The sequence below is a fragment of the Bufo gargarizans genome, chromosome 5 (assembly GCF_014858855.1).
Source record: "Bufo gargarizans isolate SCDJY-AF-19 chromosome 5, ASM1485885v1, whole genome shotgun sequence".
NCBI classification, from domain to species: domain Eukaryota; kingdom Metazoa; phylum Chordata; class Amphibia; order Anura; family Bufonidae; genus Bufo; species Bufo gargarizans.
The window spans coordinates 234,599,225-234,622,705 of record NC_058084.1 but is presented as its reverse complement, the minus strand read 5'-3'; the positions used below and the strand labels follow the sequence as shown (position 1 = coordinate 234,622,705).

General features: G+C 44.3%; 1 protein-coding gene across 1 annotated transcript in view; it reads left to right on the top strand.

The window, feature by feature from the left end:
• The window catches only part of CTNND2 (catenin delta 2), a 1,220,390-nt gene that overhangs the window by 759,332 nt on the left and 437,577 nt on the right, over window positions 1-23,481 (top strand). The window contains exon 16 of the mRNA XM_044295464.1: window positions 14,657-14,867. Coding sequence (XP_044151399.1) covers window positions 14,657-14,867 — 211 coding nt within the window. The remainder of the gene's footprint in view (window positions 1-14,656; window positions 14,868-23,481) is intronic.

The following is a 23,481-nucleotide window of genomic DNA, read 5'->3' as shown; positions in this document are numbered from 1 at the left end:
ACCGTAAGTTTAATTCCTTTAGGCCAGTGATGGCTAACCTTGGCGCTCCAGCTGTGGTAAAACTACAACTCCCAAGATGCCCCCTTTGCTTGGCTGCTCTCAGAACTCTATAGAAATAAATGGAGCATACTGGGAGTTGTAGTTTCACCACAGCTGGAGTGCCAAGGTTAGCCATCACTGCTTTAGGCTTACTTGGTGCGCCTGGGCCAAGTATAGGAACTTTACTTTACACACCTTAGTATTTATCTGTGATTATAACACCAAGCACTCTTAAGGTGATATGAGAAGCCCTCCCATACCTGGAGAATTGGTTGTGTGTCTCAATTGATTGTGAGTCTACATTCCAACTTGTAGCCTTTTGTATCTTTGTATCCATATAATGCAAGACAACTTGTGTGTATATTTCCTGTCATCCATTATGTTATTTCTTTATAACATGTACTTCATATGTATATCCTTTAATATACAATAAAAAAAATATATATATATATGGCCAAGTTGCTTGTGAACCGGATTAAAAAAGTAATTGGCAAAGTAATACATAAAGACCAAGTATGTGAAGTCCCAGGTAGAGGAGTATGGGAAAATCTCAACATACCCTATTTTTTGCCCTATAAGACGCACCTGCCCATAAGACAGAACTAGGTTTTTGAGGAGTAAAATAAGATAAAAAATATTTTGAACCAAAAAGTGTGCTTTTGAACTAATGGCGGTCTGTGGATGACACTATTATGGGGGATCTGTGGATGACACACTGTTATGGGGGATCTGTGGAGGACATTGTTATTTGGGATCTGTAGATGACACACTTATGGGGGATCTGTGGATGACACACTGTTATGGAGGGGATCTCTGGATGGCACTGTTATGGAGGGGATCTCTGGATGGCATTGTTATGGAGGGGATCTCTGGATGGCACTGTTATGGGGGATCTCTGGATGGCACTGTTATGGGGACATCTGTGGATGACAATGCTATCGGGACATCTGTGGATGACACTACTATGGGGACATCTGTGGATGACACTGCTATGGGGACATCTGTGGATGAAACTGCTATGGGGGGATCTGTGGATGACACATATATAGCATCTTATGCTATGTGCTATCCATAACAGTGTCTCTGCAGTGTGAATGACCCCCAATACAGGGGCTGGGGGCCGGCATCTGGATTCGGAATGACAGCATTGACTGGTGCAGTCCCTGTATTCTAATGCTCTGGCCCTGTTCACTGTTGTATAATCTAACCTGCATTGTTAAGATATAATAATCATGTGTAATCCATCTGTATTATTTCCAACTAAGTTTTCATAGCAGAGAGGAGGCAGGCCGGGAGGACAGGGGGGCGACGCGTCACTCACTACATCACGCTCCTGTGCCGCCTGGTTCATTCATAAAGTGGGCGGTACAGACGCATGACGTAGTGAGTGACATGCTGCCCGCCCTCCCGGCCTGCTTCCTCCTTCCTCTCTGCTACGGAACTTAGTTGTAAGTAATACAGCTGGATTACACATGATTATTATATCTTAACAGTGCCTACAGGTTAGATAAGATTATACAACAGCGGGGCTGGTGCAATAGAATACAGGGACTGCCTGGTCCCCACTGTCATTCCTAATCCAGATGCTGTCCCCCAGCACCTCCTCCCTCTCAGTTGATACACCCACCGACCATGCTGTGCGGCATAGCGGCAGCCGTGTATCATTGTAAATTGCAGCATTTGCCCCATAAGACTCACTGCTATTTCCCCCCCACTTTTGGGGGAAAAAAGTGCATCTTATAGGGTGAAAAATACGGTAGTAAGAGACTGTATCTGGTATCAGAATGAGAGAAAACAAGATCTAGCCGTACTATACTTGGACTTTCTCAAAACATATGACAGAGTGTCACATGCGTTTCTGTGGTTGGTGATGAAGCAAATGAACTTTCCAGATGTTGTAATAAAACAGATATCATTGCTCTACAAAGAATCCTTCAGCCAAATTCTTATTAATGGTTTTCTGTCTGGAAAAGTCACTTCCAGAGTCAAGCAAGGTTGTCCCTTGTCACCCATTCTGTTTATTTATGTTTTGGAGCCACTACTGCTACTACGAAAAAACAAGGTAATCAAGGGTGTCTCTATACCTGGTGGTAATAATGGTCTTACTGTTAAAACAGGGGCCTGTAACGGCACCTTGGGCATAAAAGGGGTTAGAACCATTTAGGCGATCTTCCCCTTCCAGAGCTACAGGCACAGCTACTTAAAGAACACCAAACTCCCGAATGGCATACAAGGGAATGCCCCAAACTCCCGAACGGAATACAGCATAACACTCCAAACTCCCGAACGGAACCTCACGAACAGCTGCTAGCAGACGAATAGGAAACGCACCCAAGTGGCTTACACTCCTAGCAATCAGTACGTAACAGCATACAGTAAATCCCCCCAAGAACGAGATGAGGCTCTGTGTTGAGGGTTAAGCAGTGGCCAGCCAGAGCTGTGGGTTTATTGGTCTTATATACACATTAGTACCACCCACAGGGTTTTGTAAAACAACCAGTAAACACGTACCATACACTCAGACACTCCCACACAAAATCCTTCCCTCTGCCTGTGATACAATAACCTTACACAATGGGTTAATGTAATTACCACAGGCAGGAAAATACACAGTTTTATACAATATTCATAACTTTAAAAGTATGCATCACATTCACATAATGTCACGAGGGTGTCAAGAACCACGCCTGACTCCGTTATACCCGGGGTCAGGAAGTCGCAGCGGTTGGCTGCACGCTCTATGTAGATAGATAGGGCTGCTTCTTTATGGTAGCTTTCTGGGTTTGCTTTGCAAACCTTTTTGGCTCATTCAGGGATCCGTAGCTCTTTCTCCTCAGCTGTTCTTTGTCCAGCACTCCCAACCTCCTTATATTCCCCTCTCTCACTTCTCTGGTTGCCAGATATAGAGCTTCCTGCCTGGACTTCTATACTGACCCACTGGAGCTGTGTTGCTGCGTTCTCTGGTTGTTGGTCCAGAACGTTTCCCTCCGGATCTCTGTTGGACCTTTGTGGTCTGCTGTTGTCGCCCTCCTGGGTTTATGTGTTTGTCTGTATTGTCTGTCCTCTCCCTGGTGTTTTCCTCTTAGTGTCAGTGGTGCGGACTAGCGATCCCACTGGCCCGTTCACTATATAGGGCTCATTTTAGGGAAAGCCAGGGTTTAGGCACGTGATCGCCGCACAGGTTAGGGACGTCAGGGCAGTCAGGTGCCAGCCGCAAGGTGAGTCAGGGGTCACCACCTTTCCCTCTCCCTTGGGCAGGGCTTTCCCTTTTCCCTCCCTGTGCGTGACGCCGGTCATTACACATAAACACTTATATTTTCAGAATCATTCCATTCATGGGAACACCATATCCAAAAATTGCACAAATTAGACCAGGGGTTCAGAAGTTAGTGAAAGTATTTTTAAAACCTACTACCAGCATGGCTTTCCGGCCCAAGCTAGTTTCAGACCCCTCTATCCTGGAGACAATTGGGAAGTAATTAAATTATCTCTCAGGATAGAGGCAAGACTCCATTGAGCACATGTTACTAGCAAGACACAAAAATACATAACTCCTATTATACTAAACAGAACCCCCACATTCAACCCATCCCCAGATGGCTTGGATCTGAGCGCTGAATATATCTGAACAGCGCTCAGATGCCACAAACCCAGTCAAATCGCCATGGGGTTTAAATTTAGAATGGGCTGATGAGAGGGCCCATTATCCTAGGGCAAGAGGCTGGGAACCAGGCTTCTCCAGCACCCAGTGGCGAGGTTGGTTTCACCACAGGGCCTACATGAATGATGTCACAATCTTGTGTACAACAAAACCTGCATTGAGAAGAGCCGTACAAATTACTGAATTATTTTGCCAAGTTTCTGCTTTCATCTTAATAGAACAAAGTGTGATAGCTTTGCCATAGGAGACTGGAGAGAAGCAAATGTCTTGGATCTAAAAATACAAAAAGAACAGATAAAAATACTTGAGTAATTTTTTATGACAATAACAACAGTCAAAAGAGTTGGGAGGAAGTCAAAGCAAAAATCCAAAAGAAAGTGGAGTTTTGAAAGCTGCACAAATTTACAATAGAAGGGAAAAATTTGATAATTAAAGCCCTAATAATCCCAATTCTACTGTATTTGAATGTAGTCTTCCCTCCAAGTGATCACTGTCTGAAATATCTTCAGAGAGTAATCTTTCAGTTTATTTGGAGCTTGGAAATGGAGAAAGTCAACAGGGAGACAATGTATAAACAAAAAAAGTTTGGAGGCAAAGAGATACCTAATATTAAGAACATTCTGTACCTGCATTTCTTTTCCCTGTGATTAAAAGAACTGAGAATACCTGGTCTTTTTTTCCTAAAGTATGCAGCAGGACATTTGTTCCGGAAACGCCAATGGATACAAATTCGTTTAACAGTACCAGTGTTGCTTGTCCCACCAAGGCATTATGTATTAGGCCTCTTTCACACTTGCGTTGTCCGGATCCGGCGTGTACTCCACTTGCCGGAATTACACGCCGGATCCGGAAAAACGCAAGTGTACTGAAAGCATTTGAAGACGGATCCGTCTTCAAAATGCTTTCAGTGTTACTATGGCACCCAGGACGCTATTAAAGTCCTGGTTGCCATAGTAGGAGCGGGGAGCGGGGGAGCGGTATACTTACCATCCGTGCGGCTCCCGGGGCGCTCCAGAATGACGTCAGAGCGCCCCATGCGCATGGATGACGTGCCATGCGATCACGTCATCCATGCGCCTGGGGCGCCCTGACGTCACTCTGGAGCGCCCCGGGAGCCACACGGATGGTAAGTATGCTGCTCCCCCGCTCCCCGCTACACTTTACCATGGCTGCCAGGACTTTAGCGTCCCGGCAGCCATGGTAACCACTCTAAAAAAGCTAAACGTCGGATCCGGCAATGCGCCAAAACGACGTTTAGCTTAAGGCCGGATCCAGATCAATGCCTTTCAATGGGCATTCATTCCGGATCCGGCCTTGCGGCAAGTCTTCAGTTTTTTGGGCCGGAGCAAAAAGCGCAGCATGCTGCAGTATTTTCTCCGGCAAAAAAACGTTCCGTTCCGGAACTGAAGACATCCTGATGCATCCTGAACAGATTTCACTCCATTCAGAATGCATTAGGATAATCCTGATCAGGATTCTTCCGGCATAGAGCCCCAACGACGGAACTCTATGCCGGAAGACAATAACGCAGGTGTGAAAGAGCCCTTAGTTGAGAAGATCATTTGACAGTACTCCCTAGAGTATTGTGAAAGAGACTGTTTGGATTATACAAAAAAAAAAAATACATCTGAATAATGAGGAACAAGTCTGTCCAGTCTCAAATTATACAGAAGCCAAGTCTTTGGAATGTTGGAAGCTGAGTAATTGCGCTTACTTCTCGAACTGTTTAAAAGACTTAGCCTGGATAGTAATGCAGGATTGTCTACCGACAAGAGCCTTTCAGCACAGGAGACGACTGGTGTCAACAGAAAAGTATCCAAGAAGTGACTGTGTTATGAATTTAACCTGTCTCCACGTAATGTGGAAAATGTAAGTATGCATAGAACTTATAGAGGATAGTGGGTGTGTTGCTGAAGCATACTTGTGATCTGGGCTTCTTGAATCACGATCTAGTAACGTATGGTCTTTGTACTGTGCCACAGACAGGTAAAAAGCAGGTATTATGGACTATGGTGAACTGCTTGAAAAATGCATTATGGAAAGCTCTTAATATTTTGTTGTTCAGTAGAGACTTGATTTATGAAAAAGAATGCATCAAACTTGCTTTAAGTGAGATTTATGTTTTCTATTTACGTGACAGAAAGCGTTTAGGTGTTAGAGTTGCTACATTGTGGAATATTAACATGTGGAATGTGCTTCTTGAGTAACTTTTGATGAAATTGTTTGATTGTAAATATTTTAGTTTTATAATAAAAATTTAAAGCTGGTCTTGTATGTCTCATAGTGCACAAGGCTGTCATTGTAAGGTATGCTGACTGTACCTGTCTCATGGATAGGTTGTTGGCTTGCACATACCTGGCTTTTGGCATATAGCCTTTGTGTGATTGTTTGTGATAGGTAATGAAATTGCGTGTGTAATACATGCATAGTACATTGCCAGTTTTTGCAATTGTGAATTTTCAGCGAATATTCAGCAAAAAATTAGCAAAATATTGCGAATTTGAATATTGCATATGCCGCTCATCACTGACACCTGTAAACAGATATTCCAGCCCAAGCTGACTGGACTACATTCCACAGTTCTTTTGCATTCTTAGGTTTGGCATCAAAAACAGTATGATGTTTCCACCCCCATGCTTCACGGTTGGGACGGTGTCCTTGGGGTTGTACTCATCCTTCTTCCTCCAAACACGACTAGTGGCGTTGGTACCAAAAAGTTCTATTTTGGTCTGATCTGACCACATGACCTTCTCCCATGCCTCCTCTGGATCATCCAGATGGTCAATAGCGAACTTCAAATTGGCCTGGACATGTGCTAGTGTGAGCAGGGATATCGTGCATTCCCTTCAGGATTTTAATCCATGACGGCGTAGTGTGCTACCAACGGTAATCTTTGAGACTGTGGTCCCAGCTCTCTTAAGGTCATTGACCAGGTCCTCCCGTGTAGTTCTAGGCTGATTCCTGACCTTTCTCAGAATCATCCTTACCCCACGAGGTGAGATCTTGCATGGAGCCACAGACGGAGGAAGATTGACAGTCATCTTGTGTTTCTTCCATTTTCTTATAATTGCACCAACAGTTGTCACCTTCTTACCAAGCTGCTTGCCTATTGTCCTGTAGACCTGCCCATCCCAGACTTGTGCAGGTCTACAATTTTGTCCCTGGTGTCCTTAGACAGCTCTTTGGTCTTGGCCATGGTGTAGAGGTTGGAGTGTGATTGATTGAGTGTGTGGACAGGTGTAATTTATACAGATAATGAGTTCAAACATGTACAATTAATACAGGTAATGAGTGCAGAGTAAGGCTGGTTTCACACGGGCGTTGCGGAAAAATGTGCGGGTGCGTTGCGGAAACACCCGCGATTTTTCCGCGCGAGTGCAAAACATTGTCATGCGTTTTGCACTCGCGTGAGAAAAATCGCGCATGTTTGGTACCCAAACCCGAACTTCTTCACAGCAGTTCGGGCTTGGGATTGATGTTCTGAAGATTCTATTATTTTCCCTTATAACATGGTTATAAGGGAAAATAATAGCATTCTGAATACAGAATGCTTAGTATAATAGTGCTGGAAGGGTTAAAAAAAAATAAAAACGTTAACTCACCTTATCCCCAAGATCGTGTAGTTCCCGGTCGGTCTCTTCTCTAGCTGTGGGCTTGGGCTGAATGACCTTTGGTGATGTCAGATCACATGCTCCAATCACATGGTCCATCACCATGGTGATGGAGCATGTGATCTGACATCACCAAAGGTCCTTTAGCCACAGCTAAAGAAGAGACCGACCGGGAACTAGGCGATCATGGGGATAAGGTGAGTTAACTTTTTTATTTTTTTTAACCCTCCCAGCACCATTATACTAAGCATTCTGTAGTCGGAATGCTATTATTTTCCCTTATAACCATGTTATAAGGGAAAATAATACAGTGAATAGACTGTCACCTAGAACCCATGCGTGAAAATCGCACCGCATCCGCACTTGCTTGCGGATGCTTGCGATTTTCACGCAACCCCATTCATTTCTATGGGGCCTGCGTTACGTGAAAAACGCAGAATATAGAACATGCTGCGATTTTCACGCAACGCATAAGTGATGCGTGAAAATCACCGCTCATGTGAACAGCCCCATAGAAATGAATGGGTCAGGATTCAGTGCGGGTGTAGTGCGTTCAACTCACGCATCGCACCCGCACGGAAATCTCGCCCGTGTGAAAGGGGCCTAAGAGGGCTTCTTAAAGAAAAACTAGCACGTCTCTGAGAGCCAGAATTCTTGCTGGTTGGTGATAAAATACACTGCCTGTCCCAAAAAATTGTCGCCACCCAAAAAAAAGGTCCCACAATATTTTTTTGGACCGCTTTTGGCTTTGATTACGGAATGTATTCGCTGTGGCATTGTTTCAATAAGCTTCTGCAATGTCACAAGATTTATTTCCATCCAGTGTTGAATTAATTTTTCACTAAGATTTTGACCGCTGCGCAAAGCCTTCTCCAGCACATCCCAAAGATTCTCAATGGGGTTAAGGTCTGGATTCTGTGGTGGCCAATCCATGTGTGAAAATTATGTCTCATGCTCCCTGAACCACTCTTTTACAATTTGAGCCTGATGAATCCTGGCATTGTCATCTTGGAATATGCCCGTGCCATCAGGGAGGAAAAAAATCCATTGATGGAATAACCTGGTCATTCAGTATGTTCAGGTAGTCAGCTGACCTCATTCTTGGAGCACATACTGTTGCTGAACCTAGCCCTGACCAACTGCAGCAACCCCAAATCATAGCACTGCCCCCACAGGCTTGTACAGTAGGCACTAGGCATGATGGGTGCATCACTTCATCTTCCTCTCTTCTTACCCTGATGCGCCCATCACTCTGGAACAGGGTAAATCTTGACTCATCAAACCACATGACCTTCTTCTATTGCTCCAGAGTGCAATCTTTATGCTCCCTAGCAAATTGAAGTCTTTTTTTCTGGTTTGCCTCACTGATTCGTGGTTTCGCAATGCGTTCTCTTCGCATTGTGCGTGTGGAAATGCCCTTACTTTCACTATCAAACATAGCCCTGAGTTCTGCTGTTGTTTTTTTTTTATTTTTTTTATTTCATCAAACGTTTAAGTGATCGCCAATCACAATCATTCACTATTTTTTCCCCGCCACATTTCTTCCTCGAATATGATGGGTCCCCACTAACCTTCCAGTTTTTAATCATGCGTTGGACAGTTCTTAACCCAATTTTAGTAGTTTCTGCAATCTCCTTAGATGTTTTCTGTGCTAGATGCATGCCAATGATTTGACCCTTCTCAAACATCTTTTCCACGACCACGTGATGTGTCTTTCGACATGGTTGTTTAAAAAATGAGAAGCAACTCATTGCACCAGTTGGGGTTAAATAACTTATTGCCAGGTGAAAGATAATCGCCCATGCAGTAATTATCCAATAGGAGGCTCATAACAATTTGCTTAGTTAAATCCAGGTGGCGATTATTTTGGGGGGACACGCAGTGTACTTATTTCATGCAATAAAATTCTAATTAATTATTTAAAAATCATACAATGTGATTTTCTGGATTTTTTATATATTCTGTCTCTCACAGTTGAAGTGTACCTACAATAAAAGTTACAGACTTGCAAAATCGTCTGTGAATTTTCCCCACGGTGTATAAGTGTGTGTGTGTATATATATATATATATATATATATATAGTGTAAGGGATTGTTTACTTTTAGGGTGTCACCATCACAAATTACTTCACCGGACAAGGGTAGAATGTCCAAACTCGCGTTTTATTTCGGACGTTTCAGCAAAACAGGTTATGAGGTCTCAGCTTCAACTTATCACGTGTGACATCCACACAAAATAACAAACCCTTGCCCGGCTAGCAGGAGCCGGTTCTAGGTTGAAATGGGGCCCTGGGGTGAAAAACAATAAGGGGCCCCCCCACCCCCAGATGCACATTTCTCCAGTCCAACTGACTCCAAACAGAACTAGGGTGGGCTAGTACACTGTCACGGGATAGATGGTGCCTGGGATGGATCCCAATCCAGTTTAATCAACCAACCTACCAGTCTGGTAGGTACTAGTAACTGCCCCCCCCCCCCAAATGCACATTTCTCCAGTCCAACTGACGCCAAACAGAACCAGGGCAGGCTAGTAGTACACTGGGACTAAGTGAGTGGGATTTGGGAAACTGGGAATGGATGGATCCGATCCAGTTTAATTAACAATAAGTGTAACCAAACCAACCAACCTACCAGACAGAACTGGTCTGTAGATATAGACTGTACTTGTGGTTGTGGAAGTGGAACCTATGTGGAAGCAGCCTATCTTCAGTTTTCTGTGGGCGGCAGGCCGTGGGCCTTCCCTGGCGCTGCCAGAGACTGAGTCAGACTGTGGCTGGCTGCCAAAGGCGCTTGCTCCCCTTCTTCAAGTTCTCTGCTCTGGGGACAAAGCCTGTGGCAACGTCAGCCAGATGCGAGACGTGCCTGCCTGCCTGTTCCGTGCATGCCACTCCAGTCTCGAATCTCTTAAAGAAACACACGGCGCAGCACCGGCAGAGTGGCGGGGTGCCCCCTCCAGACCAGACAGTTTAATTACATTACTCCCTCCAGACCAGATCGCCCGGAACTCCTGCGGGGGGTTATTATTAGCACTGTCTGAAGCGCCGGCACAGTTGTCCAACACAGAATAGAAATAGAATTATAGAATAGTAGTTGCGGGCTGGCGCTGGGGGCCCCTAAGGAGTCGGGGGCAATTGCCCCCCTTGCCTCTATGGAAGCACCGGCCCTGCCGGCTAGGCTCTAACTAAACACATAAGCGTATCCCTGACTCACCTAGAGAGCCCTGTTCACATATGGAACACAAATGCGGCTTTCCTCAGGCATACAGTCCAGCAAACTCCAGGCTGTGACACTTCAATACCTTTTGGGGGTATTGTGGCCCAGTATTCCTCCCGACTCTGGCCTCGTGATCCTTGTTTCACAGGCGTCACCGCGTCCCCCAAAATTCAGGCTATCGCCTAGCCTTGTGGCCCCTCAGCCCATCTGGCTGAGACCACTCACACAGAGCCTCACCAGGACTCTGCTTCACAAAACACTCCAGAGTGAGACACACCCTCTTCCAGAAACCAGATTAAATGGAATCCCTGGGCATGAGCATGCCCTAAGTCCCGGACTGGAGCATGGGGAATAGGCACCCACCCAACACATTGCCTGTTCCCAGTTAAAAAGCCCGCCCTGGACTAGCTGAACCAGCTACACTATCTATATGGTGTCCCCCAACTACTTGAGGGGACACCTGAACTAGGGCTTTTACTCCACCAAGGCCTAGCCCCCTGGTGACACGCTCCTTGTGCAAACAAAACCTCAATGTTCACATTCACATATAAGCCATAATATATAGTCAACAATATATATATATATATATATATATATATATATTCCAAGAATTTTAGACCGGGGGAAGGTGCTGTCCCAGCTATTTCTTTCAACTAGGATTCATTATTGTATTCTGTTTTATTTGTTAACCACTACTGCCCTCAAGTGTCTATTTTATATAGCAAGTGTACTATCTTACATTGCTAGTAGAAGAAATTGACACATTTCATAGACTTCTCTCACGTAATTTGATTGCAGAATTATACCAGTTTCAGCCAACACATTGTAAAACGTCAAGATAACTGCAGTAGTTTTCGCAAACACATTGTATTGTATCAAAATACACAGTTTTAGTGAACTCATTGTGCTGCAATAATTCCAATATATCAGTTTCAGATAACACATTCTATTACATTAAGACACTTGCAGTTTTAGTGAATGCTTTGTTCTGCAATAACTGCCTTAATATACTGGTTTCAATTAATGCATTGTATTGTATCTAAATATACCGTGCAGTTTTCTTGAACACATAGTGCTGCATTAATATACCAATTTCAGTTAATGCATTGTATTGTGTCAAGACAATAAAACATTTTTAGATTTTTTTTGTTTCAAAAATGATATTATTGTGTAAAATGTAAATAAAAAAGTGTGCATATTAGGTATTGCCACGTCTGTAACAACCTGCTCTATAAAAATATCACATGACCTAACCCCTCAGATGAACACTGTGAAAAAAATGTAATTAAAACTGTCACCTTACATCACAAAAAGTGTAATACCAAACAATCAAAAAGTCATATGCACCCTAAAATAGTACCAATCAAACCGTCATCTCATACCCCCAAAAAATTTGCCCCTACATAAGACAGTCGCACAAAAAATAAAAAATAAATATGGCTTTCAGAATTTTTTCAATTATGCTTTATTATGTAAAACTGAAACAAACAAACAAAAAAGTTGTCCTATTTGTGTCACGGAAGCTGGAACTTATAAATAAACATACGACTGACTTGATCCCAAACTAAGGAGCATATGGGTGAGCACTATAAAACCCCTAAAGCTCTCCCTGACTGCTATGCCCATGCAAAGGTATTTATTGTAGACGATTGCATGCCCACGTACCTAATACTATGTGACCCCTGAAAACCCTATAATAGTGAGGGGACACGACCACTGGCTCCCAGTACTTAATACGGACGGAGTCAGGGTCACCTAGAATCAAGCCAGCAAGGAAACACAAATAAAGGAAACAGACTTTTCTGAGGAATCAGCAGAAGCAGCCTCCAGCAGTGAACACAATCCAGGAAGATATATAAACCGCAAAGTGAGGCAGTATGGGAGGGAATATAAAGGGAGACAATTTGTGTAAAAAGGTGACAGCTGGGAGAAGGAAAGGAGATGACAAAGTGAAACCAAAACAAAGAACGGCATGTAGAAGTAGAGAAGAACATCTAAAGACCTTACAGAACTAATGGTGACTTTTGGTATTGTCATGTCCGTAACAACTTACTCTATAAAAATACCACATGATCTAACCTGTCTGATAAACATTGTATATAACAAACAATAAAAATGGTCCCTCACAAAAATTGTAATATAGAGCAACCAAAAATCATATGTAGCCTAAAATAGTACCAACAAAACTGCTACATTATCCCTTAGTTTCCAAAATGGGGTCATATTTTATTTTAGAGTTTCTACTCTAGGGGTGCATCAGGGGGTCTTCAAATGTGACATTAAAATTATCCTGGTGAAATCTGCCTTCCAAAAAACATAATGTTGTTCCTTTCATTCTGCACCCTGCCGTGTGCCTGTACAGCAGTTTTCGATCACATATGGGGTGTTTCTGTAAACTACAGAATCAGAGCAATAAATATGGAGTTTTGTTTGGCTGTTAACCCTTGCTTTGTTACTGGAAAAAAATTATTAAAAAGGAAAATCTGCCAAAAAGTTAAATTCTGAAATTTCATCTACATTTTCCTTTAATTCTTATGGAACACTGAAATGGTTACCAAAGTTTGTAAAATCAGTTTTGAATACCTTGAGGGGTGTAGTTTCTAAAATGGGGCCGTTTATGGGTGGTTTCTATTATATAAGCCTCACAAATGACTTCAGGCCTGAACTGGTCCTTAAAAAGAGGGTTTTGGAAATTTTCAGAAAATTTTCAAGTTTTGCTTCTAAACTAAGGCTTCTAAGCCTTCTAATGTCCCAAAAAAATAAAATGTAATTTACAAAATGATCCAAACATGAAGTAGACATATGGGAAATGTAAAGTAATAACTATTTTAGGAGGTATCACTATCTGTTTTAAACGCAGAGTAATTAACATTTAGAAAATTGAGCATTTTTCCAAATTTGGTATTTTTTATATGTAAAAATGAAATATTTGACTAAAATTTATCACTGTCATGAACTACAATATGTGACGATAAAACCATCTCAAAATGGCCTGGTCCTTAAGGTGAAAGATGCCAGGGTCCTTAAGGGGTTAAAGAGGGCCTTTCATGGGTTTTTGTATCACAAACTGGTATGCTTACCAGATTATGTGGCTCCTTTAGATGCAAACACCTTTTTTTTTTTTTTTAAATACCCCCGCTGTTTTTGGCACTGTATATGCTAATTCAGAACACAGGTACAGGGAGGAGACATCTTGTTTCCTCAGTGAGTGTCTCTTTCTCGCTATCTGTGTCGCTGTCCATTCACAGTAGACCGCATCACAGCCATGGAGAAGGTGAGATGTTCTTGTGAGATTTGGTAATTCTCATGAGAATAGGCTGTGTAAATGAGTATAGTACTTGCTGTACTTGGATGCATAGCATGTTCTTTCGAGAACAGCTCACCTTCTACCTGGCTATAACACTGTCCACTATGGTCTCCTCCTCTCTGTACCGATGTTCTGAATTAGCACATAGGGTGCTAGAAATCAGCACAGGGAGGCACAGCGATGGAGTTGAGGGGTATTTCTGAAAAATAAAAATCTGGAAAGCATACCTGTTTGTGATATAAAATCCCATGACATGTTATACCAATTTTCAAGCCAATTGAATTGATTCCGACTCAAATCAAATTTTTTGAAAGATTGGACGAATCAGACATGAAACGACTTTCAGGAAATTTTTTAATGTCTACTAGGAATATAATATGAATGAATATTTTTTTTAGTTGAGCGAATTCCATATTTAGAAATTCGTTTGCGCTTTGTTTACTGGTAAAAGATGAATTGCGTTACGCATTCCGTTACCACGGACCATAACAATTCTATGATGGAATGCATAACGGAATGCCTCATTCCGTCATTATAGAAGTCTATGGGCTGTAAAACTGATCTGTTCCGCTTCCGTTATGCATTCTATCATAAAATTGCGTTAAGGTCCGTGGTAACTGAATCCATAACGCAATTAATCTTTTACCAGTAAATGAAGCGTGAACGCATTTCATAACCTGAAATTCACTCATCTCTAATTATTTTATATGCAGGTTTTGTGTATGTCAGAAGTGTGAACATTTTCCAGAAACTTGGGTTAGTGTAAGGATTAAATTGTTACTTGTACTTGCCCCTGGATGTAACTTTGTTTATTTTTAATTGTAGGGAAATATGCTATGCGAGACCTGGTGCACCGTCTTCCTGGTGGAAACAACTGCAACACCCTAACTAGCAAGACAATGTCTGATGACACTGTTACTGCTATCTGCTGTACTCTACATGAAGTCATTACTAAGAATATGGAGAACGCTAAAGCCCTGCGAGACGCAGGGGGCATTGAAAAATTAGTTGCCATTTCCAAGAGTAAAGGAGACAAGTAGGCAACCATTGTGTTCACTTTACCTTTTTTGTATTTTTAATTTTCTCTTTTCAAATAACTGTTCTTGTCACAGAACACATGATAGATTTATTTTTCCTTAGGTTGTACCCTTACATGTACCACTTAGTTACTGGTAATTTATTATTGTATTAATGTATTTTATTTTATTTTATTTGAGTTTTTCAAAGTATTTTTTGTTTTTATGTTGTAGCTGTTATTTTTTTTATTTTTTTTATTGATGAACAAAAAATGTAATTTTGATTCTTTAGGAAGGGTAGAGCATCCCCTCTCCCAGGAACTAGTAAGTGACTGAGGACATGCACAGAGATCTTATCCTGCCTTATTTGGACCCCCAGCAGTTCAACAGAGCTGACACTAAATCTTCAGCCCTGACTGCTATGTTCAACATTTCCCAATTCATAGAGCAAAACTGCCAACTAATTGTTTATGTCAAAAGTAAAATACTTAAAACACCAAAATAAAAAAAAATAAAAACATGCCTGGGGCCCAGGACTCCGGGTGGGCGTGCAAAAGAGATTACCCTCATTATAATACTGGCCATTAGCAGGATAAAGGCAGGATGTCAGCCATGCTCTGCAAGATGCAGCTGCCTGCAGTCTTGCTTCCCCAAGCAGCTTGTAGAGCATCCCTTACTAAATAGGAAGGCTTCATTGGAGGAGAGCTTCTCAGAGAGAGAGAGAGCTTCTTTAGACTGGCTTGCTGTTACCATCAGCATTTCTGATTATCTGGGTTCACATGTTCATATTATTTTAATATCATCTTTATTCCCAATTTGAAACACCATTACAAGAAAACCAATAAATGTGATTTACATATACTGTTCCCCTGTGCATCGCCACCATCACTTATAAAACCATATTGTGCCTGCCCACTACGCACTGGACTATGGTGTGCCGTGGGCCTGCAGTAGAGCATCCACCTCCTATAAGCAAGTACTGTACTTTTCTTAGCGGCACAGGATTCTGATGCTTGTCCCTTTCTCTAGATCTGGAAGTTCTTGTCTGGATAGACCCCCTCCACCCCCGCCCAGACAAGAACAAAAGCAGATTGTTGAGTGTGAGTCTAAGCTGTTCCCCTGACTCACTTTGACCCAGGCTGTCCTTGTTATAAATGTTCTGAAGGCCTGCACAATCTAGAATGGAGGTGGAAAGTACTGCCTACCATGGGTTGTTTTACTAAATACTGCCTATTGTGGGGTGTTTTACAACATACTGCCCATTGGTTGGTGTTGTTGTGGAGTGTTATACTGGGTGATTGCCGTTACATGGTTGCCACGCATGCTGTTACCGGTGGTAACGTGTGGTTTGGTATGCTTGTGTGTGCACGTCCCCTTTAAGTGGCTTCCTTCCACTGTCTGGTGTTGGAAGGGTTAACTTCCTTCCTAGTGTTTTGTGAACACTGGGTTTATGTGTGTGTGTGTGGCTGCTTGGGCTATTTTGCCTCTGCTGGATGCCTGAAGCTGAGGGTTCCTCCAGCCTTGGTGTATGCTGGTGGTTCACTGTTCCTGGCTTTTACCATCTGTCTAGTTAGGGCCACCCTTGTGGTCATTGATGTTATTATGGTGTCTCTTTCCCTTCTTATCTTTTGGTTTGCGTGGGTTATGTTCGGGGTGTTGTATGTCTTGTGTTCTGTTACACGGCTGGTGATGTTTGGTGTCCAGCATGTTTGCTAGACATTCCCCTGTCTCACGTTTATTGCAGCTATGGATGTCCTGGGTTCCTGTGTGGTTGTGGTTTGTGCTGTGTCCTTAATGTTGGTGTGGACAGCAGCACTTGTGCACGGGTTCCAGTCAGTCTGTCTGTGGCAGGTAAGTGTGTTATGAGTTTTGCTTACCTGCCAACTCGATATTCTGTATGTGTTCCCCTCTCCTTGCAGCCTGGCCTCAGATAGAGACTCCTGTTCCCCCATGACTGGAATGAACAGGTCGTCTCTTCCCGGCTCCTTGGTGAGGGCTTTCCAGGGCGCCTCAGGGTCTCTAGGTATGAGCCGTCCTACCATCAGATCCGCTCATACGGTGAGGAGTCAGGGAGAGGATTAGGTAAGCTGTAGGAGGTGACCTGGTCCCTTATTACTCCTTTTGGCCAAGCTGATCCCCTTTTACCCTTTGACACCGCACAGTGGGGGGGGGGGGTTTCCCCCACTCTCCACTGTGACAGATGGTGAACGAACTCATACACTGAAACCTAAGCCCTGCTGACACTGAAGCAATTCATTCCACCAGTACATTCCACCATGAAGGGACCAGCGTCTCCCTGAGACCTAGAAGCAACACACGCACAAAGGGAAGAACAGGAGGACTTAGCTTGAGACAAGCGGGAAGTAGAGGATCCACAAACAACCTGAATAGAACCCCAGTAGGAAAATATCAACCGAAAAGTCAGCAGTAAGAGGCGTACTTAAATAGAGTCTCTTAAACAGCTAACTAGCAGAACCCGTGGAGAGGATTAGATCCTGCCCACAACAACAAACAGAAGGGAAACACAGAAAGACCTGTCAGATGGACCCACATGCTGCAAATCTGTCCGATCTTCTCAGATTTCTCACATGGCAGGCAGTGACAGTTTTAAAGTATATACTGGTAGGGGCCTGGAGGTGTTATACTATATACTGCAAAAGGGTTGTATATACTGTAAGAAGCTGGGGGTGGTATTGTATATACTGTGAGGGCTTGGTGATGTTACACTATATTTGTGGTATTGTTTTCTATAACCTCCTAAGCCACCGTATGGAGCAGGCTCTGCAGTGAGCTCTCTCCAAATGCAGTGGGTGCCTGGTGTATAATACAACAGGCACCCGGCCACAATGACGTGAAACATCGTTCATGCCGAACTTTGTCATTTAACCCCTTAGATGCTGTGATTAGAGATGATCAAATTTTAAAAAAATTAGATTCACCGGTTCACCAAATTTTTGGGAGAAAAATTTGGTTAGATCCAAATTTATTTGCAGTGAATTACTTTTAAAAAATGCCTATTTTCTTGCTGCAGAGAGCCTTTATAGTGTTGTAGAACACTGTGCCTTGCAGTAACATGCATAGGGAGTCTACTTTTGTAGTTGAAATAATACTTTGAGTCCGTATGATATGCAGATGACATGTGCCGCTCTTAGAATCACTGCACACTTCATTTATTTGGGCAATCGCAGGGCCAATACTTACAAAATAACTCAAGTATGAACTCAGCCTTACAGGTTGATGTTAGCGCCAAGAAGAAGCGCACTCTTTTTACACCGTTGTCAGCTGATTCAACATAGATGTCTACAGAGCCTGTTCTATTAAACGCTTATACAAGTAGGGCCCCCCAAAATCAGACATCACTGATTATTTTGCCCTTCCTCTAAACCGTCAGAACAATAACCCACAAACAACGGATCCTGTCTGTGGAGCATCGGCCTTTACTCAGTCAGCATTTGGTCAGTAATCCATCAGTATTGTTAAAGCCCAAAAAACAGGAGTGGATCCAAAACAGAGATGACATGTGAACGGAATATTTGCAAGTCTTCTGTGTTTTGTACCCACGTCTGCTTTTGGCTACCAAATCATAAGCCAATTCTGATGGGACAATACAGGCCTTACAGCTGCTACATAGACAGGATTCATTGTGGGTCTTATTTTTTCTTCCTTATCACAGATCAGAGGAAGGGTCAAATAAATGATGATGTCAACCAGGCCAAAAAGGCAAAATAGGGGCCCAGTCATGAAGTAGGGAGTGTGGGAACAGCATGAGAAGTCCAAATAGTGGCCCTATGACATAATTGTGAGGTGAAAGCAGCATGAGGATACCACAGAGTGGCCCAATCACAGAATCTGTAGGTGATGGCAGCATCAGGAGACCATAGAGTGACACAATGACAGAGTGTGGAGGTGACGGCAGCATCAGGAGGCCACAGAGTGGTAAGGTGACATAGTGTGGAGGTGGCAGCAGCAATAGGAGACCACAGAGTTGCAAGGTGACATACTGTAGTGGTGAGGTGGAAGCAGCAGGAGGAGACCACAGAGTAGCAAAATCACAGAGTCGGTAGGTGGCGGCAGCATCTGGAGGCCACGGAATGGTAAGGCGACATAGTTTGGAGGTGGCAGCAGCATCCGGAGGCCACAGAGTGGCAAGGTGACATAGTGTGGAGGTGGCTGCAGCTTCAGGAAGCCACAGAGCGGCAAGGTGATATAGTTTGGAGGTGGGTGCCAAAACCAGTATACGCTGAAGAAGGTGAGTGAAAGAAGGAGTACTTGGCATCAGATGTCTGGCATCAGGCAGTTGGCAGTATCAGAATAGTAGCTGAGGCAGGTAGCCAGAGGAAATCAGTCTCTTTTGTCAAAGCGTTGGTGTGGCACCATGGATGATCTAGTCTGATGCATCAGGAATTGGTGGGTGGAAATCGTGGCTGATCCACGCCTGATTCATCAAAGGTCTCCACATTTTGGGTGGACAGGTGAGTTCTTATTGGGGTAACTATGGCCCCTACTGCACTAAACACCCGCTCTGATGCCACACTACATGCCGGGCAGGACACCTATTCTAGGCAAACTCGGCCAGTTGCAGCCACAAATCCAGTTTGGCTGCCCAGTAGTCCAGCGGATCTTCAATGTCAGCTGACAGGGTGGACTCCAAGTATGCCACCACCTTCCTGCTGCTGGCGAGTAATTTCTTCACTATGTGGGTGAAGAAAGCTGCTCATCAGTGACTATAGACAGGCTGCTGCTGATGGAGCTGGTACTGCTCCTGCCACCCCACCCCTCCCCAGCAGCCATAGCAGTGGAACGTGAGCGCAGAGGGCCCCCCCAGTCAGACCTGCAAGAGGATGGATGATGGCACAGATAGACAGCGGCCAATTGACTACATAGGATGTCTCTATAGTAGTTCAGTTTGTCCTCCCTCTCAGCCGGTGTAAAAAAAAGTCCCCATTTTGGACCAGTAGCGAGGGTCCAACAAGGTAGAGAGCCAGAAGTCATCCCTCTGCCAAATGGTGACAATTCGGCTGTCACTACCCAAGCAATTGAGCATGCAGTGGGCATTTGCGCAAGTGACTCGGAGGGACTCCCTGCCTCCATCTCCACTGCATACTGCCACGTTGTGTCTGGGTCCTCTGCCTCCTCTTCCTCATCGTCCTGTAGCTCCTCTGGCTGCTCCTGCTCCACTTCTCCTGTCACCTGTGTAGCAAAACCACCCATTTCACTACACATTGCTTCAATGTCCTCCTCCTCCAGCTCTGCTCCCACAGGGCTCATGTGACCATGAGATCTGGGAGCCTTGTCTCCAGTCCCCTGAGCAGCCAGATTTACCAGCATCTGTTCCAGGACATGAAGCAGTGTAATGACATTGTTCATCCCATAGTCCTAGCGACTGAAAAATAACGTGGCCTCATCAAAGGACCTAAGCAAACGGCGGGTGTCACGCATGAGCTGCCAATGACTGACTTTGAAGTTACACAGGGGAGTACTGCTGTCCGCTTGGATCATCAGGAAATCTTTGATCGCCTTTCTCTGTTCGTACAGTCGGTCCAACATATGGAGGGTGGAATTCCAATGGGAGGAAACGTTGCATATCAGCTTATGTTGAGGGATGCCATTCTGCCGCTGCAACTCAAGGATGGTGTGCTTTGCGGAGTGCAAATGGCTGAAGTGCATGCAAAGTTTCCTGGCCATTTTTAGGAAGTCTTGCAGATGGGTGGAAGACTTCATGAACCGCTTGACAACCAGATTGAACACATGTGCCATGCAGGGCACATGGCTCAGCCCTCCTTGACACAGCGCCGACCCAATGTTCTTCGTGTTGTCGGTCACCATGGTTCTGATTTTCAGTTGTCGCGGAGAATGCCAGAATTCGATTTCTTGCTGAAGGACACGGAGCAGTTCCTCCTCAGTGTGAGCCCATGCAAATGAGGTGCAGAACAGCGTGAAACCACCGTGCCCTGCAGATGTGGTATGCTGGAGGGGCACTGTGAATTGTCCCTTCAGTGGAGGCTGAGGGCACGGTGGAGGATGAGGAGGCAGAGGCGGATATTGTCGCTTGACCAATGGCATGGCAATGTGGAGGCGGAAGCAGCGTCATCTGGCCAAGTTGCTGGTGTGGCTGTGCAGGAACCACATTCACGCAGTGGGCCATAAAGGACATGTACTGTCCCTGATCCTAGTTACAGCTCCACACATCAGCGCTGCCGTGCACTTTGCCAGACACCGACAGGCTCAAGGACTGGCCCACCTTCTGTTCTACATATTTCTGCAGGGCTTGGGACTCTCCACCTCGGATCGGCACAAGCCATCAGTTCTCTGAAAGGTGCAGAGTCCACCACTTGGAAAGGGAGGGACTGCAGCAACAGCAACTTGGCCAGGAGCACGTTCAGCTTGTGCGCCGTTGGATGAGTGCATGCATACTGTTGTCTCTTGGCAATTGCTTTGGTGATCGCTTGCTGACGGAATGCGTGATGAGGGGCAGGAGCATTAGGACCGGCAGATGATGGCAAGGACGCATAGCTCCCTTCGGCTGAGGTGGTGGAGCCTTGACTGCCAGAAATCGGGTGCGTGCCAGTGTGTGATGCAGCAGGCAGGATGGACCACCACATCGGAGCCATGGTTCTCCCAGGCCATTTTATGGCGACGCTGCATATGTTGACGTAGTACCAACATTGGCACCCTGGCCATGCTTCATCCTCTGCCCACAGATTCTACATATGGCCACGTTCACCTCCTCCGGCAGCTTAAAAAAAACTGCGCACTGCCCCCAACACTACGCACTGACTGACTGCTACCAACACTGCCTCATTGAACCCCTGCACCGCTACTTCCCGGGCAGGTAGGCTACCACGAAGCGGGTAGTCTACCCCGGGTGCTTTTGGTTATCGACCTCCCACTGCTGCCTCCCTGCTGACTCTCGCCCATGCTTGCGACTTGCTGGCTCATGGGCAATATGCCACCCTTTTCTCCTGATTATGATGAAGCTCCTTTGTCACCCGGCTCCCAATTGCGATCAGCTACATCATCATCATAGAGTACTGTCTGCACGTCACTGATGTCCTCCTCAACCGTCTCTGGGTCAGTAGCCTGACAGCTCTCAACATCAGCTCCCGTGCCATTTTCCTCATCACTACTTGTCCACCTACTGGAGGAAGCAGTGGATGTGTCCTCCACATCTTGGCTAGGCAGTAGCTGCTGACTATCCTCTAGTAGATCTTCCTTGCTGAAAAGTGGAGCTGAGCCTACAGCATATAATACTTCTCGCGGTGAGAGAACAGAAAAGGACAGAGGCAGGTTGAGGATAGGTGAGGGCACAGGGCCTACTCCCGGGCCATGCCAACTAAGGGTTGTGTCTGACAAACCCACCAACTCTTGACTGGGTGTGTCTGATGTCACTTGCGACGAAGTCAACCATTCAAGAATCGCTGGGTTGCTGGTCACGACACGACTGCTAGCTGACACTGGGAGCTCCGGCCTCTCAAAGTGACCCCTGCTGCCACGGCCCCTTACTCTGCTATGACCTCTGCCTGCACCAGAAACATTAGGTCTCTGCCACTCCCCTGTGTAGGGCCTGGCACTTCTCTGTTTGACATACTGTTAGATCAAGTAACCAAATGTTAGATCAAATATTTTTTAATTTGCCAAAAAGACAGAGCAAACAGGGCTTTAGAATATATCACTGCACTGCAGAACGGCAATTGGGCCCTAATTTTTTTCTATTTTTACACAATACAAAAGGCTTTTCAACAGATAAGTGCAACGCTGGACGGCGAATATATTTTTATTTTGCCAGTAATACACGGCAAACTGAGCTTTAGAATATATCACTGCACCGCAGAACGGCAATTAGGCCCTCATTTTTTTCTACTTTTGCACAATACAAAAGGCTTTTCAACAGATAAGTGCAATGCTGAATGGCGAATATATTTTTATTTTGTCAGTAATACACGGCAAACTGGGCTTTAGAATATTTCACTGCACCGCAGAATGGCAGATAGCCCCTCATTTTTATTTATTTTTTTATACAACACAAAAGGCTTTTCAACAGATAAGTGCAGCACTGGACGGCGAATATATTTTTATTTCAGCAGTAATACATGGCAAACTGTGCTTTAGAATATTTTACTGCATCGCAGGACAGCAATTAGGCCCTATTTTTTTTTATAACATTTTTTATTTGAGAAATAACAATTTATACAATATCTTACAAGGAATCACATCATGGTACAATGCAATGCAAATGTACATGTTATAAGACACAGTACATCATGACAGATGACATTGAAAATTTTTCAGAATCTGAAAAAAAATGAAAATATAATAACAATAAAATAACCAACAAAAGCTACACCTTATTCAAGGGTAAGTATTAAGGCAATATGTGACTTGGCATTTATTATAGTTGTAGTTTTGGTAGTGAAGGGTAATTGCTGGCCACATAAAGTGACCACTTGTACCATCTTGTATCGTATCTGGGCAGTTGGTGCAATCTTTTGGCAATCAACATCTCCATACTATAATTGTAGTATACCTTAGCTATAATTTCAGGTATGGGCTGGATATCTCTACTTTTCCATCTCTTAGCTATTGCTACTCTCGTCATAATGTGGTAGGTAATTGTTACATTCGCTAAATTCAATG